At 37.3% G+C, this 25,728-nt stretch overlaps 1 protein-coding gene across 1 annotated transcript in view; it reads right to left on the bottom strand.

Moving 5' to 3' along the window:
• The window catches only part of ZNF385B (zinc finger protein 385B), a 171,053-nt gene that overhangs the window by 25,507 nt on the left and 119,818 nt on the right, over nt 1-25,728 (bottom strand). Inside the window, exon 4 of the mRNA XM_075511768.1 lies at nt 12,397-12,507. Within this exon, the coding sequence (XP_075367883.1) occupies nt 12,397-12,507 (111 nt within the window). The remainder of the gene's footprint in view (nt 1-12,396; nt 12,508-25,728) is intronic.

Here is a 25,728-nt window from a genome sequence, read left to right as displayed (position 1 = left end):
CTATTCAGCAATAGCTGTGCGTTAATAGTATTTCCAAACATAATTTTAAAAAATTATTTCAGACATACTACTAGGTGCCTCTATTGAAGGTTACATATTAACTAAAAAAGTTAATATCGTAGTTTATTTCAAAGTAAAACACTCAGAGAAAGCATGCTTCATGTAACCAGATGACCACACCTTGGCACCTGACATATAAAAACATCAGTGCAAGTAAACTTTTACTATGTTCATGCAAAAACACATTCTCTCTCTTCAGTTGATTAGGACTATTTTATTTAGTTCACTGTGTTAAATGAAGCGAGCCATGAAACAAGTCACATGCTTTTTATAAAAAGCAACTGTAACATCTAAGATGTTCGAATTCCATAAAGAGTACTGCCATAACGAGGAAAATTGTTTTAAGATCAGCAGAAATAGGCATTACAAGACAGTCACCTTGGGACAGCACGTAATAAAAGTTTTATCATATGGTAGAGTGTAAGTGAAGAGTAGAAACAGCTGGACCAGACAAGAGAATAGACAGCGTGTTGGAGTCCTCACAAAAATTATATGCACTGTTAAAACTGATGGAGAACTGCCGCTAAAATAGAGGAGTGAAGTTCATGTACACCGAAGCTTCTTAAGCTGTTATACACCCTGTGAAACACAGTGCTTTCCACCTCGAAATGACAGTGTATGTGACATGTTGTGGCTGCATCTTTTCTTTTATAGGTTTCAGTAAGCAAGCATTCAGTAAGAAAGGCTGCTAGAGAAGTTTTACCTTGAGTTCCCTTGAAATTGAGATTTTAAAAAAACTTTAATATAAAAACAGTAAAGAGTCTACTCATCAATTGCTATTAAACTATTCCTTGATTTTAAAACCTTTGAAATATTAACACATATACAAACACAATTTAAGGATTATAAAGAAACAACTAAACAGCTATACCACTACTACTACGTGCACTACTTAAAGGGACACTTGTCAACTTCTGGGTTGGACCTCTTCTGTTCTGAATGTGGGTAGAGGAGCACAGATCTGTTTGCAGCCTGTTATGTCGATGGGCCTTACGTAGGCACAGGAGTCTCACCCTGTCTCTCTCCACCCTTGCGGGGTTTTGTCCATTTCTCTTAAGCTTTGCTGTTGCTAGATGATGCAGTAGAAGGAGTGTTCACCATCAACAAAATTAAATAAACTATTCACACGTTACAGTGTACAAAAAGTGAAGCTAAAAATTGAGGTGTATATTATACCCTTTCCGCTCCAATACTTTTAACTTTAAATAATAGCAAGTCCAAGATTTTCCACTCAAACATTCTCAAGTTGATGATGTCCCTTTAAATATTTGAACTCTATGCTCTGCGCATATGTGTGGTGGTGATAGGATCATATGCTGCCTGAGGCCAAAGCTATAACATAAGAGACATAAGTGCACTCAAGAGAAAGACTTAGTAAGTCAATTCCTTGATAATAAGCCTTTCTGCTGATATTTGCAATAATAATGCCTGCAATATCAGTAATAACCTACTACAGTCTTTGATTCCCTTCATTCAATCCTCATATAGTGTACATGAGACCTGTTGAGAACAAACAAGCCCAGGCAGAATTAAAATTAAGATTTCCATAAACACAAGCAAAGCCTCATGGAAACATGGTGAATGGACTCACTTTTGATTTAAGTTTTGTAGTTATTATAATCTTTTTATTATAAAATTCATAGTTGTACATTATAAGGCCAAAAGGTTTTGCTATGCCCATCTAAGTAGGGCTTCTGAAAACACCAGTCTTTTCCAAAACTCTTTGAACTAGTCCATATTCCTTTGGGGAAAACAATTGTCCAGCCTTGATTTTAAAGTAGCTAGGGATGGAAAATCTACCTTTGGTAAATTGTTTCAGTGCTTCACTTTGTCAGTTAAGTACATACCATTTATTTCTACACTGAATTCGTCTAGTTTCCACTTCCAGTGGCTGTATTTTGTTAAACCTCTGGTTTTTAGGCTCTTTCAACTCATCTCTGTTCTGTGAGTAGAAACACAGATACTCTTTTCAAACATGAAGTTAGAGGAGCATTCCTTAAGGTACTGAAGCAATGTTTCCTAGCCACATAAGCACTATTTTCTAACCCTTTCAGATACACCGGAAGTTCAGAGTTTGTTTATTATCCACTGTGGGTTAAATCATTTGATTCAGTTGCCTCTTGGTAACCAAAATGCAGTGGCAACACGGAACTGTGTTCTGCGTAACCGTGTTACAAAAACCATTGGAGTCTTCTGGAGTCATAGTAAGCAAAAGAAAAAAGGACGGCTGTGGGAATCTGAAACTGGAACGCAAGTTCTGATTATTACTGGTACCAATTATTCTGATTATTAATATCTTGATCATTACTAACCCTAGTTTAATGAAATATTTGCACAAGTACCACATTAAAGGCAAACATATTTGCTCCAAGTCCCATTTAAATCTTGTTTCTGACACAAATACAGCAATACAGTCCAGGTTATGAGCTTTGTAACATACAACACTGAAATACTAAACATAGCTTTGAAATAAGCCATGACATATACAATTTTCATTGTTAGTTAAGACAAGAAGTCGAGCATTTATTTTCATTTTTACTGATAATCCAAAGGAAGTTCTGTATACACAAGGTTTAAAAGTCACATGTATAAAAGAAACATAATTCACCAGTTTTGATATAAAACCCCAATAAAATATGAAGTGAAATTAAGAGTAAATATCTTAGGGATGCAATATTTTAAATGGATACTGAATGTACTTTTTGATCATCATTAACATTAACTAAACTAAGTACAACTAATTCATGCAAATTCCCTATCATCAAAACAATATTTGAGAAAATAAAAAAGTTACGAAAAGCCAAAATAAAGATATGTAACCTTAATAAATCTCTTTGTACTCATGTACTGTGATGCTTTTTAATTGCATAATAATTTATTCCAGTGTATAGGGCTGCATTTACTGTAGGGATGAATCAATTCTACAGTAAAATAATTTATCTGTGCCACAATGCAATATTATTGGAATACTTAATTTTTTATTTAAAAAAGATTAAATTATATTTATTGCTTCTATAATCAAAATTAAATGTCACCATTGAACTTCTATTATTATTATAATAACTTTTAAATGAAACGCTTACTAGGTTAAGGAGGACACTTTTTGAAAAAGTGGAATAAGAAAATATTTCATATGAAAGAACTCCCTATCTAAAAGGAAAATCTAATTTCCACTTTATTCCAAAACTGACTGTGGTCTACTAGCTTGGTATATACATGTTGTGACATTTTAAAATGGAATCCCCCTACTTATTAGAAAGTATAGAAAGTTGTCAAGTACTGGCTAGTAAGATTTAATGAACAGGAAAAGCTTTAAGCTGCAATAAATGTGACATTAAATACCAGAATGCAAAAAATACCTTTGTACTGACAGGCCAAATTCCACAAAAGTGTTTACGCCTTTGCCTGGCGTTACTCTTTGATCAACAGGATGCATATTTTAAGACACTAAACACATGTCTAAATCTTTAGAAGATCATGGCTTAGCGAAAAGCTGTATTTTGAATTCAGTTGCAAATAATTAAGAATAGCATTGACAGACAAATAAATATGCAATTTTCTCCCATCATTTTTCAATTTTCTATACCTTAAAATGGTGGGAGGATGCCCTCCCTCTCTTTAAGCAATCTAGATTTTTAGTTCCATTCACAGTCTTTAAGTGGTAATTAAAAAACCCCAACCAATTAAAGCTTATGATTTTTTTCTTTTTAAGACAGCCTTCTATGCTGTAACGATTAATGACTTGGTTATAAGAAAGGACAAGTTTTTCCTCTCTTAAAAACACATTTCATTAGGAGACACAAATGATCCAAATGTTACATTTTATTTGAAACCTAAAGTTAATTGCTACTTTCAGCTCCAAATTATTAAGTTTGAAATCTAAGCATCAGGATGTTAAACTGTGAGACTACATACAATACGTTAGCCTTATATACTAGATTGCATCTAATAAAACATCAGCAATGCAAATCTTCATCTTCTACATGTAAACATGCTTTCTAAAATAAATGTGAATATCATTAGCATAATATAGTGCTTAAAATAACCTCAGTAGCTTTACTTTGCATAAACTTCAATATGTGTATATGTATATATATAAAGATATAGATAACCAGGAAACATACAGATCATACAGATTCACTGACAGTGGTATTACCTTTAAGAAAACTTTGAAATTAAGGTAAGACTGCAGTACAAAAGATTACAGAAAATTATCCCTGTCAGGAGCAATGACTGACAGTATATTTGAAATCAGCACTATTCATTTTGACAGTTCACAAGTGACTGAGTTTTAGAATCTATTTGGTGTGTGAATGACTAATTAACTGAATTTATTACTACATAAAGAGACGAAGTATTAACCTACCAGATCCCTTCAATGACAACCTGGTGCAAGGTTTGAGTAAGGCTAATGGTTCAGTGTGTATGTGTTTATTAAATTAAGATTTTTTTTTCAGGTTTCTTCAGGATCAGCTGAAGTAGCCGTTCAATAGGTCTTGATGGAAATAAGACCACTGGACCACCAACGCTTAAGCTGAATGCTTGAATCTGCTACCACATTATCCAGTCTGACAACTAACATGTAAAATTAAATATATGTAGAGCAGCATGACATTAGGAAGGGGAATTACAGAAATAAAGGGAGACTCTGAAGTATACCCGTGGGAAGTCTGGGTTCACGCCTTAAGCTCTGCAATACCAGGTGAGTGCCATAACTAAATGGAACTCAACATGGTGGCTCGTAGCTCCTATTTCTTCTCCATTGCTACTGCATCTTTTTAAAGCAGGAATGCCGCCCTGGATGGGAAGCCTTCTCAACAGCAATTTTATCTCAAATGCTGTATTCATTTGGTGTCAATAATCTCCAGTGAAAAATATTTTGTTGAAAATACCACAAAAGCTTCTGCCAATAACAGTTCAACTGCACAGACAATTTACAACTGGAAGACTTAACAGATACGTAATAATCCTGAAAACTTCTATTCTACTCCGGAGTATCTACAAAGATAAATTCCTCCTGCATACCATAAAAAGCTTTACATAATTTTAAACTAAAAAAAAAAAAAAATCTAACGTGTCCTAAATATAGTCATAACATACACTGTAGAAAGACCACCTCTCAACACCTGTGTACCTGCCCACTTTTATACGTCAAGCTGATTCCAGTTCCAGGGGGCATATCATTAATACAGAATTTCCTTATTTTATAATTATTTCAGAAAACTTACAACATTCTCATAATATTCAGGTCTTTATCCTAAGTTATCAATAGCTTCAATTACCCAAGCTTATTTTGAAATCAATAGAATTTGTGTTCTGAAAGATATAAATAAGGCCTAAGTAGTGCTGGGAGATAAGTAATAGTATTCTTTAAAAGAACGGATCTAAGCAAGACCGTGACTTCCAGAATTCCTGATAACTACAGAATTCCATCATACCGACATAGTCTCAAGTACAAAAAAATTCATTGTTTTTGCAGGTACAGCTCTTAGTGTGGAAGTAGCTAGGCTAACCATAATCGCATTAGATTAGGCAGTTGGGAGAAGTGGTTTAATGAAGCTCTCCCGACATGGCTGCAATGGCAGTGGTCCTGTTAGAGAAGGCATCTAACTGTGCAAGATTGGAGGAGCACGGAGGTATTTATACCCACAACATACTGGCATTGTAATTCACAGCAGGTCCTAAACTATAAAGCTCCCTTTCTTAAAATAGTAAGAGGTCTACCAAATGTTTGATCACATAGTTTACCTGTTAGAACCATATTGTAAGAGTATGTATATTTATGTGAGGAGTATATAAATTAAGAATAATTTAGACTAGAATCATAACTTCAATAAAAATTACATGAAGTGATAAATTAGGAAGTGTTGTTGAAAAATATGGTTTTAACTCATTTGATATTAAGAATAGATGTAATTGAAGAAAACTGCAAAACTGAAGTGTTCATACATTTGTGATACCAAAGCTATGCATCATTTTTTTCAATTCTATTCTCAACAGATTTCTAAAACCTAATTGCTCCAAATAGTAATGTAAATTACTATTGAAAAGGACATAGAAAAATCAAGAAGCTGTGAAGACCAGCCATGTCATAAGAATTCAACTCATATTTTCAGTATCTAACCAAACTCAGTTAAAAGCTCTGTTAAATAGCTGTTATTTGAACAGAGCTTTCAGCACGTTATAACCCTGTACCCTATAATCGTGCAATATTTCTGTCACGTTGGAGCTAACAACTTTCATCATTTTGTCAGTTCTGTCTACAAAACAGAAAATTACCTTCACAAGTTCCTGAGATTTATGATTTTAATTACCTCCTATCCACTTCACTACCCTCCATACCCAAAGAATCAATATAAATAGTCTTATTTATAGGGAAAATGTAAAACACTTGACAAAAGACAATGACAGTTCTGTAGATTTTTATTGGATGCTATTGATTATTTTGTGTGTTATCTTTTTGACAGCATGAGTGATTCATTCAAATTTGCAAAGTTAACATTTGGTAATACCTGCCTAAACTTCAAAAATTTGCCTTCTGGGTTTTTAAAAAGATGATCACTATCATCACATCATTTTTATTAGCTATAAATGCATTCAACAATAACATGACCTTCAGCATCTCTTAATGCCCGACTGTTACATCTGCTTTTTCTGATCTGTCTACAAGGTGTTTTTTCTTGATTTCCAAGTCTTCGCAGGTGACACCAAAAAGTGGTACCAAGTTATGGTCATTACTCACAGAGCAACTCACTGCGCAAACAGAAGTTCATTTCAATCAAATTATATCCTATCAACAAGACAGTACCTACCAGGCTGTATCACAGCCAAAGACCTTTCTACAAGAAACACAAAGTGTGCAGGGGGAAGCAAATACTTTTAGACATGATCAACAGATGACAAAGTATGTTTTCCAAAAAACCACCATATAACAAAAAAACCATGTGGACTGCTCGCATAATATATTTTTGATTTTGGAGTACAGAGAGGTCTCGCTGCTGAGGAAAGGGATTAGATTAGTATTGACATTATTGTATAGTGCCCAAGCTCCAAAAACTCTGTGGACTATCACTACAAACAATGAGGGAGAAGAGCAGAGAGAAGTTACGTGAACGTAAGGTGATGATTCATCGATACGGAGAAAGAAGCAATTCTGCAGAAGCCAAACAGGTATCCTTGCAGCTGCAACTCACTTTTCTCTTATGGCTACCATGTCAGATGCTACAACAGAATATAATAGACATCTCGGGGACAGTCTGGCCAAAGCTCCGCAGCTGCTGGAGGGACTTATTGCCACACAGCAGCTGCAGGAGATGCTGCAGATTCATCTGGTGGCCAGAAGGAATGAGAAAGAATGAGCCAAGAGTAGGCAGAGAATAAATCTATGTGGGATAGAAACCAGACATTTTTCCCCTTGCCCTGTTGCTACTGGACCCTCTTATGGGTATCATAAGGATTCAGCAAACTCACCCAAGCTGCTTTTTGTTTCTGCTACAATGTGTGTAATATAAATAATTAATATCAACAAACCAGACCCATGTAATTAATATGAAAACTTATTTAGCAAAGCTTATCTATAGTCCACATAGATATACCATAGGTTTGGAAGGATCCCCAGAATTCTTAAAAGGAAAAAGAAAAATATTTTTCCAAAGGCTAAGCTAAATCTTTCTCAACATATCTTGCTTCCTCTTGGTGGAATAGTTACGTCCCTTGCTCTAGTGGCCTTTAAGCAAGCGTAAAATCTGACTCACTATCACAATCTGTTCCATGAAGAGGACTCTTCCTCTTCTGCTGCTTGGTCTCTGATGGTAGTAAATATAACAGATATTTCTCATTTTTTCTGAGCTGGATTATAACACAAGACCGTAGCTTGAAATTTACTGACACACTAGTCATTGCTGCACTGGAACACATACTGTTTCATCATTATGCAGAAATTAAAAGATAAAATGGTGTTAACAGATATTTTGATGCGAAGATGGAAACACCTATGTTTATTCTAATATACTGGAGCAAATCCAACTGTAACTATTAATGGATGGTGTTGCTTTTTTTTTTTAAAAAAAGAACAGTTTTCCATAAAAGTATGTTCCTCTGTGGAACAGAAAAAAGTTTATGCAGGCTGGAATAAGTATCTCATTGACTATTCTGACTAATCGATCTCATCAGCTGCCAATCCTCATAACGCTATCCTTCCTAATTGAGATTTCCAACTTAATTCAACAGCAGTTGACTCCTAGTATCTACCATCATTAAAAATTAGTTTAGGAAAAAGCCCTTTTCTCTATTCCCTCCTCACTTTTTTGCCATTTCATTTCCCTTGAATTGTTGAGAGCTCTACTAACTTTCCAGTTTTCTGGTATCCTAATCTTGAGGTGAATTAACTTTGTCTTATTTCGTTTAGTGCTTTTTCTCCTCACTAAATCCTGCTTTCCCCCTCTTCAAAAAAAAAAAAAAAAAAAAAGAGAAAAAGAAAAAAAAAGAAAGGAAAAAGAAAATAGAAGCAAACCTAATGAGTGGGGGATTCAGTTCTAGAAACAGGCATCCAGTATAATTTGGGATTTCCTCAGGTGTCCTGCCCGACCTCCAACTGCAGGTCCTCTGTCAGGTCTACCAGCCTGGTGTGGATGTCCCAGACACCTCAGATACTCAAACGACAAGACGCTTAGGTTTAGGCACCTAATTCCACTCTAAGTACCAGCTAGAGCATCTTAACTAGATCATGCGAAAACTATTGTTGAAGCAACCTCAGTTATCACTGCTGTCAGGTCAATACTACTATTACAGATAAAATTCCAATTCAAGGACCTCAAAGTTCAGGCTACTACAACAACTCTAGTTTGGCGTTACTTCACAGAAATGGCATTTTATTTTTCCGTTTTTCAAGACTTTGGATCATCTCTTCTGTACTACAGTTTCTCCTGGAGTTGACAGAGCTTGGAAGGGGTGTTCAAACTGTTTATGCCAGAATTTATTAGCAGAAAAACACAACTTCCAAATTGACCAAACTGCAGCTAATGAATTATAGAAAAGGACAGATAGAGTATGACAGCAAATGCCTATGAGTACGAGTCAAAACCCATAATTTCTTTTTTTGGAAGAGGATAAACAGATCAGGCTAAAACAGGACCAAATTTTGAATTGGTACATAGTTGTTTTCTTCATGTCGTACTTTTAAAAATTGTTTCAAAAGTACAGGAGACTGGGAGACCCAGAAGAATTCAGTTAGGAAACATTCTTTTCAAATTATAATATGGTAGGAGAAAAATCATCCTAGCAACTTTTATTTTTCAAAATACAGAAGGCATCGCTTCAACATTAGATATGTTTACTCCCGCATTGGAGACAACCTATTTTAAAATTTCCTTCCATCCCTGATATCAGACATTTTCTTCTTGCCGATCGCTGCAGAACCCTGCCTCTGAATCTGATGCCAGAACACTCTCACCAAAGCTAAACCTGCAGACACACTAGCAGAAGAAAACTGAAACCTTTGCAATTTATTGCATTAATTTAGTGGGAGGTTTGACAACTATAAATTAACTAGTCTGAAATTTTTTTTGGTCTATTGATCCAGACCAGTGAGTGTCCACAGTGTGAAGAAAAGATTGCAGGCAAGGAAACCAATTTTCTTCTTCTCACAGCCAAATGTCCACTGGTCTGTATGTTACTCATGCAATAGATAAAGCACTACTAGAATCAGGTCAGAATCTTCAAACACCATGCAACTGAAATTCATTTAGGAGAACAAAAGTAAGAAAATTACTTAATAGCTTACTTCTGTCATTTCTATTTCATTTGCTTGCATAATTTAGGTCCAAGGAAGTGCAAAGGAACAAAATGCCCATCAACAAGGAGCATGTCAGCTTTGTAGAGCTAGAAGAAACTGCAAGTGTGAAGCGGCTGTACTACAGATGTCATTTTGCAATGTGCTGTGCTCAAGGTTTTAATGCAGGTTATCACAGTTTGATGCCACCCGAAAGGCTCTCAATACATTCTCAGGATGTTACATAGTGGAACTGATTCACTGAAAGATTCAACAGTTACAAGGTTCACAAATATCTGACTCCCTTTTCCCCAATGCGCAAACACAGGATAGACTGTAAAGACCATTCCACCCCCTAAGCATAATTCACATTATAAAGGGACCAAAAAGAAAAACACAAGCAGAGAGTCCAGATTTTTATTTCTATGAAGGAGCTTTTAACAAGCTAAGAAAGAACTATGCATCATCTTTTCAACGAATAACTGCCACAAGAAAATATTTGTCTACAGGTCCGCACGCGCGCGTGTGTAAGAAAACTCCATCAAGGGATTACAAAAGAGTCTGCAGGGCTTAGCTGAAAGGCCATTAGCATTACCTCAGTGAAATTACAACAATGCAGATTATGGGAGGGTGGTGGTGATGATATCGGAATAAAATAAGATCTCACTCTCTCAGAGAAAAAAAAAGGCAACAAACACTTAAATAAATAACTCCGAAGGTCAAAAGACTGAACCTGGAGGAAAGATTTAAAATCTTATGTAAGCTTCCCAGGAGAAGCTGAATAATCCGATGAAAGGCTAGTTAGCTTTTAAAATAGAAAGGCTATACTATGAAAACTCATTCTCCAAATATTCCTGTATGCTGTGGTTGTGAAATATTTGTGAAACTTAAATTTATATTCAAGTATTTTCCAGTATTAATAACACTACTAGAATCTCAGCACATTCTAAAATCAAATTTCCAGGTTGTTTTTGAATGTTCTGGTAAAGCAAACTGCTGTAGAAAGTAAGGAACTGCATTTTATCACTAACAGCAGCACAGTCATGATACTTCATCCTTTCTTACAACCATCCATTACAAAAGGATGATGATATTTTCTAGTAACTAGAACTGAGCATATTGATTACATTTAGAAAGAAAGGAGCACAATACCATATGAATACACCCGCCCCAGAAGAGGAAACAAGGCTATAATCTGCCATGCTTTTGTGATGCCACTATTGAAAGCAGTATACAATATGCACTTTTTGTTCTACTTTGTGAGTAAGTCTAGATAGGAAAAATTGCTTGCTTGGCAGATGTACAGACTGATTAATATTTCAGCTCTTTTTTGGTTTTGCGACACTAAGTTGTGTTTCAATCCATCTGCCTAAAGTGCTGTTTGTCCACCTGAATGTCAGCGCAGACAAAGTGAGCGGTGACTCTAGGGACAGGACCCATCATCAGAGGGACCCTGACCTCAGGAGGAGAGGGAAGAGCAGGAACAGGCTGAGCTGCCTCCCTGGTGATGGTGTAAGGTCCAGCTCAGAAGCAAGATTTAGATCCATGGAGCCCAGGGAAATTTGTAAAAGCTTTACTGGTTCCTTGTTTTAATCAGTAGGAGTAGGTCTCTGGACCGAGTATCAGAGCAGAAAGATTTTTTTGACCTTAAATCTTAACCCTAAAGAGGAAAAACAAGTGAACTAAATTTTAAATAACGACTTTTGAAATAGGTTAACTAAGTAGATATTGCCACTTCAAAGAAAGTTTAATAAGCTTGTCAAAAGACGACAGATTTAGAAATCAATTTGAAGGTAAGACAGCACTGCTTCAAAATCCTTACCAGCCTAGACAAGAAAGCCAAACTGGGGAAACTACTTTACAAGACACTTTTCAAAGTGGAATGGTAGAAGCAAAGAAAATCAGAGTAGTAGGTATGGGTGTTTTACTGCGAATCTCTAGGAGCACCAAGTACTCGAAGGCTTGAGGAGGTGTCTGCAAACTATTTCTTAGACTGAAATTATAACAGCAAAATATGTAAGATTAACACATTACTTAAGGATTTGTTCTTACACTTGAGATAACAAAAAATCCGAGAATTTTGGGGTTTTTTTTATTAGCTTAATGACATTACTAAGTCTCCAGGAACAAATACATCTTTCTAAAGTGTTGAAGGTCATAATTTTCTTAGACATAGTGTTCTTGAATTTCTTTAATTTTCAAGCTACTCAGGAAAAACATTCATTGGATATATATTTTAAACATATCAGTCAATGTACTCTTTTGTAATGCATTTTTGTTAATTGCACCTCAGAAAACAGTTTCCTTGAATTTTATCATACTCAAAAAGACAGCTAGAAGTAAATGTTCATATTTATTACAAATGAAAGTTACTGGAAGAGTGACTTTATTAAGAAATTGGAAGACATTATCAGCAAGGATGTAGGAACAACAGGAAAAAGCCATTTCTTCTGGAAGAGGAGCGGGTATGACATGGAGAACTCACAGGGAAGATTTTCTGTCTGCTTCCCCCCCGCCCTTTTTTTTTTTTAAAAAAAAAAAAAAGAATGAAAATAGCCCATACTCACATCAGAGTTAAATCGAAGCTGGCAGACATTACAGGAAATTACTTGTTTCTTCTTTGGGGGAATGGACACTCCAAATGTATGGTTTATGACTGCTTTTTGCACAGGATCCATCTGGAGAACAAACAATAACCAATTTACAACTTTTCAGGGCAATATACACTACCGAAGAAAAATAAAAACACTTTCTGCTGGAAGCTTTTTCTTTTCTTTAGTTTTTTGAGATAAACAGGACAAAATAAAATTTCAGCCCTCATAATAATTAGATTTAACCCAGGGTAGGGAATTGGTAGCACGCCAGAGCTTACGAAGAAAAGGCAGCTCCATTGTTGGTGCCGTCCCCAGGCTCCTAAATAGTTCCTCCTCCAACCCTGCACATCCTCCGCGCTTGCAGGGCCCCACGGTCGCATCTGAATTGCAAAGGGCCCCCTGAAAGCCTTCCCCTATCACCTGCTGATCCCACAGCCACATTATGAGGAACCACTTTTGCCCCCTAACAAATCACTATCATTTATCTCTACCTGTTTTTCTGTTCAGTGATAGATATTAGCACTTATTTGGAAAACACTCTCTCCTGGAGGCTTCTTCGTGAGTGGAGGTCCTTTGCAGGCTCCACTCTTAGAAGCATCACCTGCTGGGAAAAAAGGTCCCAATCCCCAAACATTTCCATGCCAAATTGATGAGCGACAGAGCCCATGGGAAGGCTGAAGTTCAGAGGAGCACACAGGGAGTCTTTGCCCCAGGAAATGCTACTGAAGTTACCACGCTTCAGAACACATTTTAACACTGTGAAAAATGTGAGATAAGTGAAGCACTGAAGATACTAATCCTAAATTTGACTGAACATTTTCAGGAACTAGGAACCGATTACATCTCTGCTAAACACTAGGGCTCCTGTTGGTCACTAGTTTAGAATACCCTCAAGATGGCAGAGAACTCTGTTCTTAACACTGCAGGCGCTGGGGAACGGCACTGGATGTTAAGGAAAAAGAGTTTATAACCGCTACTGCATCGAGGCCTCAACTAAGCATAGTATGTCATTTTTCCTGATGTGGCATGGATTAAAATTAATTTCCTGACTCAAAAAGATTCAAATATATTTTTCTAATTCATATCAAACAGAATATCTGCTATGACCTCACAGCTGACCCTGCTCTGAGCAGGAGGTTGGACCAGATGACATCTGAGGTCCCTTTCAACCCGCATTATCCTATGAGCATCTGTGCACATGTGGTCCTCCATCCTTATTTAAGATGAGAAATGGATTCTGAAGAGGAGAGGGAGAAAAATGGCAGTCTACAAGAAAAAGTAAGTGTTCATTTCCCAACCCTGTTTTTAAACTAGCACAGAAGAAAACAGTTCAATGTGTTATAAAGTTATATTTTTCTGAAGCTTACTTTGCAGTCACAGTAATGTTTTTTTTCCTTTACAGTACTATTTGAAGAAAGCAAATGTGGTGGTTTAATCTTGGATGGCACACATCACATAGTTGATACTAAGATGACTTACAAAGGAAGAGAGAAAAATTGAAGTTACTGATTCATTAGTTAAAGAATTATAACAGTAAATTAGTTGCTTCCAGACTTTCTAAACCTGAGGATAAAAATAATAATTTTCCCTTAGTACACATTTCAGCTTCCACAGAAGCCTGCACTAATGAGGATTTTCTCCACATCTATGCACATGCACAAATACACAAATTCAAGAAAAACATATTGCATCATATCTGCCTAAGATGACATTCTCTGATAATCTATTACTTAGCAATTTTTTGGGACTATGTTTCTTGCTACATTCCTTTTAAACCAAATGCATGGTTTTGCAGATGTCATTGCTAACAAATTTTCTGGAGAGATGATATAATTTTTATCAGCCTTTGCCATCAAATACTGTATTTCATCGCCATAGGGGTACCATATTAAGACTATTACATAAGTAAAAACACCTTGTCTAGAATGAACTACTGAATTATTAAGTGACACTACAGTGTTGTTACAATGAACATGATAAAGTCTAAAAAAACCCTAACGTAAATATCCTTATTTCCTGTTTCCTCTGTTTCTAGAATATAGCGACAGTCCAAAGTTTAAAAGCTTAAAATATAACAAAAAAATTCTGTTTCTGACTTGTACCATTTATTGCATCACCATGCATAACATATCACAATTATACATGCAGATTAAAAGTTTTTTGAGCACGCATTTTGTAATAGTTATGCCAGTCAATACATATTATTAAATTTATCATATATATTAAAGGATTGCTGTATCATTAGGGAATAGTTTTTTTTATCTTAAATGGAAGATACGTTTTGCTTTTCAACTTAACTACTAATTGTTAGATCAGGTAATCTAGAACAAGAGAGTAATGCTGAAAAGTACCTCAACCATTTGAAGTGTCTGAGATGGGTGAAAAGAAATGGCAAAAATACCCACTAGCGTCTGCAGTCCCGTTTAAAAAAATAAAAAGGCAAAAAGAAGCAGCGATCAATGATTCCTCTGTGCATTCCAGATAACAATCCACAGCACTAGCGTTAGGCAATTCAGTTCCAAACCATACAATGCAGACTATGCACAAAGTCCCAGTTTCAAACAGATGTAGCAGCACAAGGACAAACTCTCACAAATAATACAGCTCACGCCGCCTCCAGAAAGTACCACTCGGGATGCCCAGGGGAATGCTTAACGATCCTTCCCAAACCGGAGCCCTGCGCGTAGTATGGTCATGATTAGAATTCAAGAAGTGCAACATTAACAATTAATAGGTTTTAAATATATCAGAAACTGGGGTGGATTACAGCATGCTGGAAAAATAAAATAGTATCTCTCTGTTAGAATATTAATGCCGCAGGGTAAACCGATCTCAGATCACCACACAAAATTATCCTCTTCATTGCAGGGAGGTAGGGAGTGGGAAAGAGAGAGAGAGTAATTTGGTGAGCTATATGTTATAAAATGACGCAGCATACTTTGCCCAGTGGGGAACACCAGTATTTAAAAACCAAGTCTATAAAACAAAATAACAACAGAAGCTAACAGCTACCACAAATGCAAATAAAAATCTGCACTATGCTGCTTATGCTACGTAAAGAATTAATAAAGCTATTCACAGTGCTCTGGTAGCCATAACTAAGTTTAACAACCTTTTAGTCTAGTTCTCCTATCTCAATTGGTTTAATAAAAAGTTAAATTTAAAAATGTCTTTCCAATGAAGTTGAAGATACTACCTTTGTGCAACAAGTCTCCTTAAAATCACCTGAACTATCGAAGTGAGCAAGGATTAACAGAATCTGGACAAGTTTCAGCAGTAATCTACTACTAATTCTTCTATTTCCCGATTTCAGAATATACAAACATAAGAAATACTCTACAACTACTGACACTGGCGACAATGACTTTCAAAGCACCTAAAAAATGCAAATGTAGCAACAGACAATCCAAAAGCATAGAAGAACCGCTGAACTCTACTGAAGCTCCATCTAGCCTATCGTTTTATCCCCAAAACAATCATATGTAGTTATCAAGAGAAGAACAGGAGCAGCGCAAATATATATGGTATTTCCCCCAACTATTTTCACAAGGTCCACATATTTTTTCCACCAGAAATTTTCCAGAGCCAGGTGATTTCTGTGTATTTGGTAAATCCCAGTGACTTTCTCTTGCATAGTCACCCCCCGAACTGATGTAAAACATTACCTCCACTCTTTGCAGTGAGTTCCAATACCTACAATCTGCTGTGTCAAGAACAATTCTTTTTGTTTAAATGTAGCTCCATGCAACTCAATTTTATAACACCTGTACCACATCCCAAGTTATCTCTGTGTTGCTCAGTCATTCTGTGCATGGAAACTATTCCATTCCTTTGAGCACCCTTGTTGCCCTTCTGAATTCTACCACAATTTAACAAATTCAATCAAATGTTTTGAAGACATGGACAGAAACCATATACAATACTCAGGGTGGATCAGTACTGAACTCTGAGTTGATGTTTTCATGGAATCACTATTATAAACCTGAGATCTCACCCCCAGGTGTTAATGGCTGTGCTGGTTTTGGCTGGAATAGAGTTAATTTTCTTTACAGCAGCTAGTATGGGGCTATGTTTTGGACTTGTGCTGAAAACAGTGTTGATAACACAGGGATGTTTTCGTTACTGCTGAGCAGTGCTTACACAGTCAAGGCCTTTTCTGCTTCTCACCCCACCCCACCAGCGAGCAGGCTGGGGGTGCTCAAGGAGCTGGGTGGGGACACGGCTGGGACAGCTGACCCCAACTGACCAAAGGGCTATTCCATACCATATGGTGTCATGCTCAATATATAAAGGTGGGGAAGAAAAAGGAAGGAGGGCATGTTCGGAGTGATGGCGTTTGTCTTCAAGTAATCATTATGCATGGTAGAGCCCATATTCCGGGAGATGGCTGAACACCTGCCTGCCGACGGGAAGTAGTGAATGAATTCTTTGTTTTGCTTTGCTTGCACGTGTGGCTTTTGCTCTACTTATTAAACTGTCTTTATCTCAACCCACGAGTTTTCTCACTTTTACTTTTCTGATTCTCTCCCCCATCCCACAGGTTAGTGAGCGAGTGGCTGTGTGGGGCTTAGTTGTCAGCTGGGGGAGAGAGTTCATAGCACATTACTTTCTGTGTGAAGTCTTGTGAAGTTTTCCTTGCATGTGCATCCCTTTACATTTATCTAGATGGAACTTCACCAACGATTTATCGACTGGCTTCTCAGTCTCATTAAGGTCTTTCACAATGTTTTGGTCTTTCTTCGTCCTCACTACCTTGGAGAACTTCACCATTAGCAAACTTCCTCAGCTCACCTTGCAAGTATCTTTTTGGCACGTAACGATCCTCTTATGCCAATTTAGTTTTCTTAAAAACCTTTGCCAAGCAGTTATGGGAAAACCCTTTTGGTAATTCAAAATATGTCAATTAAAACATCCTTATTCTACCTAATGACCTAATTCCTAAGCTTTCATTCTTTTCCTGATCTGCTTAGCTATTGAAGCACGCTAAGCAAGTGTCATACATACTATTGTTACCACCTCAACAAAAAATCTACACCCAAAAGCTCTATCTTCTCATAACAGCAGGATAACTTTAAATCTGAGGAAGGTTTAAAATTGTGACGGGGAATTTATGCCCTCAGTTCAGTTTCCTCTCATCGTGATGTAACTCTGGGGTCAAATCTACAGTTGTCTGTTAGAGAAGCATTTGTAAACAGAATATTGGATAGTGGGTCTAAGAGGTTTAACTGAGTATCACTTAACCACTGGGCATTAAGAAGCTTCTGCAAAAACACTGAGAGTGGCCCTATGGCATACTGTGTTGTTTTACTCTGATAAAGCAAATTTTAAACCGTATGTGGAACAAACTGATAATATAATCCAATGTTTCCCTCTGGCAATCAAAGGGAGAAAACAGGGACATATATGCATTACCAATGCAGGGGAAGCATCTAAATTAAGTTCTGGGATTTTTTTAAATCATTGGACAACACTCCTTATTTGTGTGCCATTATTATTATGTAAGTGGGCAAACAGCAACAAACATCCTGTAGATCAGACCTATTCAACATCCTTCTAGATCACAAGACCTACGTGAACTCGTCCTGTGTTTCAGCTCCAGTTCAGTTGTCAGGAAAGCCGAGCACAACTGCCACTGTGGAGAATGACTGTATGCTGAAGCTTATCGTAAATTCTGCCATATATACACAGCCTCCTACCATAACTGTACATATTATGATGACTAAAGTAGCGACAGAAGTGAATACACGTAATAAACAGAGCACATGTTTAAAATGCCCAGCATAAAATCAGAAACATTAACACTGTGATGCAACACTTGGCACACTTGGCCAACGCAAACTAGCAAGAATCTGTTCTCTCCATGTTCATGCTGCTTTTGTCCCAACAGGGAACATATTTCTTATTTGGCTAATGCTAAGTGTAATTTACTGTTCAAATGAGTGCTATACTGTTATACATTTCCTTGCTTATTTTGCATCACCAGGAACACTTGAGTCAGCTCTACCGATGGAGCTCTACCTGAAAGAAGGTTTGTAGTGAGGTGGGTGTCCGTCTCTTCTCCCAATTAGCAAGTGATAGAACAAGAGGAAAAGGCCTCAAGTTGCACCAGGGGAGGTTTAGATTGGTTAGTAGGAAAAATTTCTTCACCGGAAGGGTTGTCAAGCACTGGAACAGGCTGCCCAGGGAAGTGGTTGAATCACCATCCCTGGAGGTATTTAAAAGACATATAGATGTGGTGCCTAGGGACATGGTTTAGTGGTGGACTTGGTAGTGTTAGGTTTATGGTTGGACTCGATGATCTTAAAGGTCTTTTCCAACCTAAATGATTCTATGATGTGCACAACTTCCTTTTCTTGTGGGAATGCCGTCAATGCTCCCCATGTATGGGCCCTCCTTGACTAGCACAGAGCGTGTCCCCACAGAGATGTATTTCTGTACAGTGATCTTGCAGTTCTCTAAACACCACCTCCCCACACCTCTATCTCTATGTTCTTCACAACATTTTGGGGTTTGAAAAACCAGGCAGATGTAAATGGCCAATAACGAAGACAGGGGAGGGCTTCTGTCAGATTCTCAGCAGCAGATTCAGAGACTTGTGGGAATGTTTAATTAGGAGAGAAAGAATAATTAATTTACAATATTATAGGGTTTTTTACCATAATCTTGCGGTCTAACTGAGGGTTGCTTTAATCACATTTTGTTGTTTAACAGGCTCTCTTAATGTACTTACACATAGCACATTTGCTTAGAGCATGAAACCTGGATCTCATTGAAATCATCAAATCCAATCACACTCAGGTTGCAAGGAGTCCATGATTTTACTTTTTTTTTTTTTTTTAAATTCTGAGTATTGTCTTTCCCTAAGTGCAGAAAGACATAAGCACCCGCTAAGAAAGAAGTCAGACCACAGGGACTAATCTCTCCCTTCCCTCCCACATGGCTCCCAAAATACAATACCATTGTACTCTGAAGGCAAACCTCTGATTGCAGCTTCTCACTGTGTTTGTGTCTCCCCCTCTTGATCAATTTGGCAGCAAGCTCCAGCTTCCCTAAGGAAAGCAGTGGCTGTGATAGCTGTGACCCTCCACACACTACTACTAGGCAGTGAAATCAGCCCGAAGGCATTTTAAAACAAAACAAAAATGTTGCTGGAATTCACTTGCTAATGTGTCAGATACTACAGCTATCCATGAAGAGTTGTTGAAATAACAGTGAGTATTTAAAAAATAAAAAAGGAAAGAGACACCTTTGGAGCGTACACTTCTACTTCACTTTCAGTACAAGACAATGAAAAGGGCACCCAGAGCTGGGAACAACCTTTTATGTCTTAAAAGAGGTGAAATATTACTAAATTCAGCTTCTTCATTTTCCTTTTAGAGATTAAGGTTTAGCTAATTTTATTTTTGTAAATTCCACATTATTTCTGTTAATAGAGCTGCAGGGCTGGAACGCTGGACTTGGGAGACTGATTTTCTGTCTCCAGCCACTAGCAGATAGGCTTCCCTCCCTACTTTTTTATGTCTAGTCCTATAGCATAATGCAGAGCCACTTGGTGTGCTACCCTCTTGTATGTTTCCCTTTTAAAGTCCAGCTTGCATGGAAAAATGAAAAAGGGGATAATTCTCTCACTGTGTCTGTATCCGCAATCACACAGAATAGTGAAAGCAATATCTGCAGCAATTTACAGGTTTGTTTTAGGCCAGAAGGAATCATTAAGTCTGATTTCCTGAAAAATGCATGACAATTTCATGCACTGGAGAGTTTCAGCCCTTCCTATTATGATGTCTGATAATTTGTGGTCAATCAGTGCCTAAATTTTTTTGGGGAAAAAAAAAAACCAACACCTTGATTTAAGTTTCCAACAAAGATAAATTTATAACATCACTGGGGAAGCAATGCTAATAATTGATTATTCCCACAGGTAAAATCCATATCTTACCATGTCTATTATAAACCGCTTGATGTAGCTGTGCTTCACTATTAAAGGTCACCCTAATCTCAGATACCTTCTGAATGCGTAGGCACTTGTACACTGCAATCAGATCAGCTCCTAACCTTCTCTTTGATAAACCAAATAAGTTCCTTAAGCCTCTCACTATAAAAGCCTTGATTCATTTGGTAGGTTTTCTCTGACCCCTTTTCAGATTTTCAATATGCTATTGAAACATAGGTACCAGAAGTTAGAATAATATGCTCAAATAAACTTTCTCTTTACCTACTTAATTACATCTTTTTTTGTTTTCACAAGAAAAGCATTAATCTTCTTGCCTCAGCATCGAATTGGGAAGCACAGCCCTAAATATTTCCTGAGATGCCCATTTACCCATCTTGCGTGCTAGCACAAATTTCACCATCGCACATCCTTCTCCATCTTAGGATGTGTTCTGACCCAACCTGGAAGAGGGAGCTGGCCAAAATATGACCAAACTGGGAATCTTATGCTGAAGCAGAGACTGCTTTCAATAGGGTTTTCACTTAGAAAGTCTAATTTGCAAGACTTTGTCAGACCAAGCTCAGGAAGCCAAGGATGAATCCCAGCCTTCTCAGTAGAATTTTGTTTCTCCTAAAACAGTGGTTCAGACCAACATAAACAAAAGGAAAAACATTCTACACTGTCCAACTGAAATAAAACCAGGGATTTTCTAATCTTTTGCTCTTCTGTCCTCCTCCATCTTTGCACTTCTCTGGCTTAAACCAAGAAACTCTGATATTAAAAAAAAAATTAAAAAAAAAAATCAGGTAAATAACCCTAATCTCTCCCTACCCCTTTCTTCTCACCATATAACATGGTATGATTAAGCACAGAGATCAAGAGACTTGAGAAAACACCTTTTAATTCTTTTTTACTATTATTTTTTCAGTGCTGGGAATATATCCTCTGCACTTCCTTCCCTTAATCCATGCTATTTATTGCATGCTAAAAATAATTTCTGGTTTAGAAAAATCATAATTAGGAGAGCCTTAGAAAAAGTGTTCTAAAAATTAAATACCACTGCTGTTTTAGAAATTGTCATGTAAAAGATTATTAAAATTTAATATTTGATTCCTGTAGAAAGACTTAACCCAAAGAAAGAAAGAACTGGTGAAACACCACAGCAAAAAATTCTTAATCTGGTCTCTGTTTCTTAGATGGCTTATTCTCAAGTGAGGATATAAATACATGAAAGGATGGTGTTTGTAATGTGAACACCAACAATAGATTTAACCTTATGGTAGAAAAATGTCAAATTTTTGGCTCCAGACAACATTGGAGATTTTTGTAGGTGAAAAAGAAACAGAAAGCTGCTGAAAATGTTTTGGGATAAAAGAGAATTCCCCCCCAAGCAAATGGGGAATGAGGAAAAAAGCAAGTATCTGAGGTTTAATGCTTTTTTAATACTAAACTGAACCAGCTTTAAGTAATCAGCAGCTTCTTTTTTAATCATCCAGATTACTCCTCTACCATAGTACAAGACTTTGTATCTGTAAGGTGAACTTTTAGGACCATGACAGACCAAACGTGAGGAAAAGAACAAAGTACAAACCCAGTGGTTAAACTAATACTCAAGGAATATGACAATTTCCCTTGTGATGGCTCACAAGTTTAACTGTACATGAGTCGCTTCGCCTGAGCCTTATATTATTCATTTCTAAAATGGGGATAAAAATATTTGCAACCTCATGAAAAAGCTGAAAGGTCTAAATAACATGTTTACAACTCTTCAAAATCTTCTGATGGAAGATGCTATATAACTGCTATTTATTATTAACGTTGCTGTTATTCAGAACACGTGGCTGTGTTCAGCTAAACAAAAAACCACTACTGAAAACATCTTGCCTCTGGATCCAGCAAAAAAATAAAAACATACTACAGTTTGAGAGTTGCCGAAAATCAAACCAATAACATACTCTGTGAGCAAAGCTATTCTTGTTACACTACCTATTACCATCTGACAGTAAAATAATATGAATAGGTAAAATATGAAAAATTGCCTTTCAGTAGAATCCTGCTAAGTGACTCAAGCCTAGGAGTTTGTAGTCAGAAAAGCAGCTTAGATAACACGTGGGGTAAACAAGATTCCTGATTTTTTGCTTTCAACTTTGACATGGTCCTTAGATATGACCCTTTTCTTCTCAAGGGTCTGCTCTAAGTTTTGCTGACAGTTTTCTTGCTCCCAGCCTGCTCCAGAACACCAACACCACAAAGATGAGTGGTATTGCATAGGTAGATTTGCAGTTCCTCTACAGTTCTGAACTGTGCAAAGAGAGGTTAGGGACAAATTCATGGCCTTGATTAATTCTGTGAAGAGGAGAGAATAAAGATACAGGAAGCCTAGTCTTCTGAAATGAATTAATATCATTACCTTTCACATACTGAAAAAAAAAAATCTAAAAAGAGGATAAATTATATGTGTATATATACATTTGAATATAAATGTATAAAATGGCGAATATAAATGAGAAGCAAATCAGAGCTGAGAATTGCATAAGTATGCTAGCTGACAGCTGTCATCTCTCCACAGTAAGGAAGGAATAATAGGCTTTCTTCATTTAAAAATCAATAATGATGTTTCTGGTTTGGGGTTTGGGGTTTTTTTGATCAGTACCACACACTACACAAACAGCCTTTAAAATGCTTTTGATTAAAAAGTGCTGTATTTAGATATGAATCTTTAAAGGAACATTCCATTTCTAATGAAAACTGCCCTGAAACTTAGCGTAGTATCAAAGTCTGTTGGGGTTTTTTTTGGTTTGGTGGTTTGGTTTTTTTTTCTTTAAATGTACGTAAATGAGACACAAAGCAAGGTAGAAACCTGTCTCTTCTAACACATACATGAGCAAGAAATCTGATCCTCTTTCCCTAGTGTTAACCTGGGGAAGCAGCTGAAGTTTGTGGTATCTCTACTGTGAGACCAAACAGATTGAATACAAAGACGACTGGTTTGAAAGGCACAGCTCTTCAAATCAGCCTTGCTCTGGTAGTTGAAATGAGCTGGTCAGTGCTTCAAACCTGTGTATCATTGGTTTTCAGGCATGCTAAAGAAAGACAGGTTTCGAACTATGACTTTAAATTGCCATCCAGTACTTTTAAATTGTCATAAAATTGACTGTATCTGGATTAAAAGACCACTAGCTATATCCACATTCAGAAAGAAAGAGTACAACAAGAATTAATTCTTAGCTACAGTCTTCTCATTTATTAATTAATAATTATTGCAGTAATTCTTAGTTTCTCACAGAACAATGTGATGAAGGTCTAAGGGAGAGCAGGAAAGCCAGCCATGTACAGCCAGCATGCTGCAAAAGCAGCCACTTCTGTATTCATCAGACATGGAGAATTTAGATTTCTTAAAAGTGCTCCAGAACTTTGCTTAGGACAAGACTTACAATTAGAAACTAGGAAAACCTTTATAAGCACAGTGGTGCAACACATATGCTCTGTTTGTCTTAAACTACAATTTTGCGACTCCTTGCTTTGAGGGGAGGTGTTTTCCTCACAGTCTATTTGCAAAACATCCTTCAGTGGTCTAATGCCTAAAATATTTATGGCTAATGACCCTCTCACTCTAACCAGCTTCCTTGTGTCATGGACATACTACTAACTTGAGAAGAAAGCAATTCAATGAAGATAAAGGCTTCTTAGCTTTTCCCTATGCTGACCTGTAAAAGAAATAAATACCGGTGAAGTGTCAGAGAGACTAGCTCCAAGCTTTCTGTAAAGACAGAGATGAAACACGTAGCTAAGGAACAGATTTTCTGGAGGACTCGGCAAACGGTAGGACTTGTATGCAGAAATTGTATTTCTTTACGGAATTAAGCTGATGACCTAATTACTTGTACGCACAACGATGGAAGTAGTGGGGCAATTTAGGAACCGTTTCTCAGAAACCACACCATGGACACCGAGGTCCTGTGAAGCGGTAGGGAAAGGCTGCCGCAGCCGGCGATTCCTGCTGCTCAGCAGTGCACGCCGGCGTGCTTCCCCCTCAGAGCCAGGCTTTCCTACCTGGCTGCTGATCTGGGAACTGCCAGGAGGAAGCTTATCCGTCCCACTCCTGTTAGAGAAAATACAAAGTAACAGGGAACTTTAAACAATAATTAATGTTTGAAGAGATTCCTCCTTAAAGCCAGTCCGTATTATTTTAAGTAAGATTTTTTTCCTGAGACTAATATGTCTTAAAGACTAGAAACAAGGCAGAAAAGTACTTACTTAGGCTCATCTAACTAAGAGTTGCTCTTTGAAGAGATTCCTGACAGGAACTAGGGAACCTGCATCTTTATGTTAAAATAGCACAAACTGTAAAAGCTGTCAATGATTGATTGACAACTCCCTGCTTTTGGCAGCAGGTTTTTTTTTCCCATATCTAACTCTGTGTATCTTACCAGGTGTTTGCTTCAAGCTCAATCTTTTTTGAAAGTTTCAGCAGAAATGGCTCAAGTATTTTGTGGGAAAAATATACCACCTTAAATAAGTATTTTTCAGGGCCTCCAAAGGCTGAGAAGAATTTTTCTAAAAACTGCTACCACAGTTGAAAGAGGTCTCCGCTGGTTTGCATCAAAGCCATAGAAAGAGAAGGAGGAATTCCCGGCATGGTACAAAAAGCCCAAGGACACAAAGAAAAGGGACTACAGGAAACTGAAGAGAGGAAGACATGGTGGGTAAAGGGACTCTGCAGCCAGGTACTGTGAGAGGAGAAGAGAGTCAGAGGAGAAAGCAAAGACTAGCCACAGAGAGAGGTCTGTGCGGCCAGAATTTGGGCTTTATTATGTGGTTCCTGAACCTCTGCTTTCCTCACCTGTAAATATCTGGGGAAACACTGATTATTCTCTTTTATTCTCTTTATAAAAGGTAACAGTCCGATTCCTCATGCTGTAGTTTGGGGGATTCTGGCTATGACTTGGAAAACATGAACTATTATATCCATAATAACAAAAAGTGAAATAGGAATGTTCTTAAATGCTCAACACAGCAACAGAAGGCAAACCTGAAATGCCTTTTGTGCCTGCATGACTATAAAAAGGGGTATAAAATGTCTGTAAGAAAAAAATCTTGCCGTTTCTTGATTTAAAAAGCAACCAAAAAACCCCAAACAAAATACCCAGCTATCCCCACAAAGCACCTCTCCTTCTAAGTCAGTTGCTTAAATTTCCTTTCTGTGCTGTTAGTTAATGAGTGTAAAGTATAGCTCTTACAAAACTTCACCGGCTCTCTGGAGCAGAGTGTTTCGGAGGGAGAGGAGAAGAGCAGGTCAATCCCCTCCAGCACTTCACAAAAGGGAAACAGGGAAATCGGAGCACACGGACAGGCTACTTCAGTAAAGAGGT

Source organism: Mycteria americana, chromosome 9, assembly GCF_035582795.1.
Source record: "Mycteria americana isolate JAX WOST 10 ecotype Jacksonville Zoo and Gardens chromosome 9, USCA_MyAme_1.0, whole genome shotgun sequence".
Classification (NCBI taxonomy): domain Eukaryota; kingdom Metazoa; phylum Chordata; class Aves; order Ciconiiformes; family Ciconiidae; genus Mycteria; species Mycteria americana.
The sequence above is the reverse complement of the archived record's forward strand: the minus strand, read 5'-3'. Positions and strand labels throughout refer to the sequence as shown.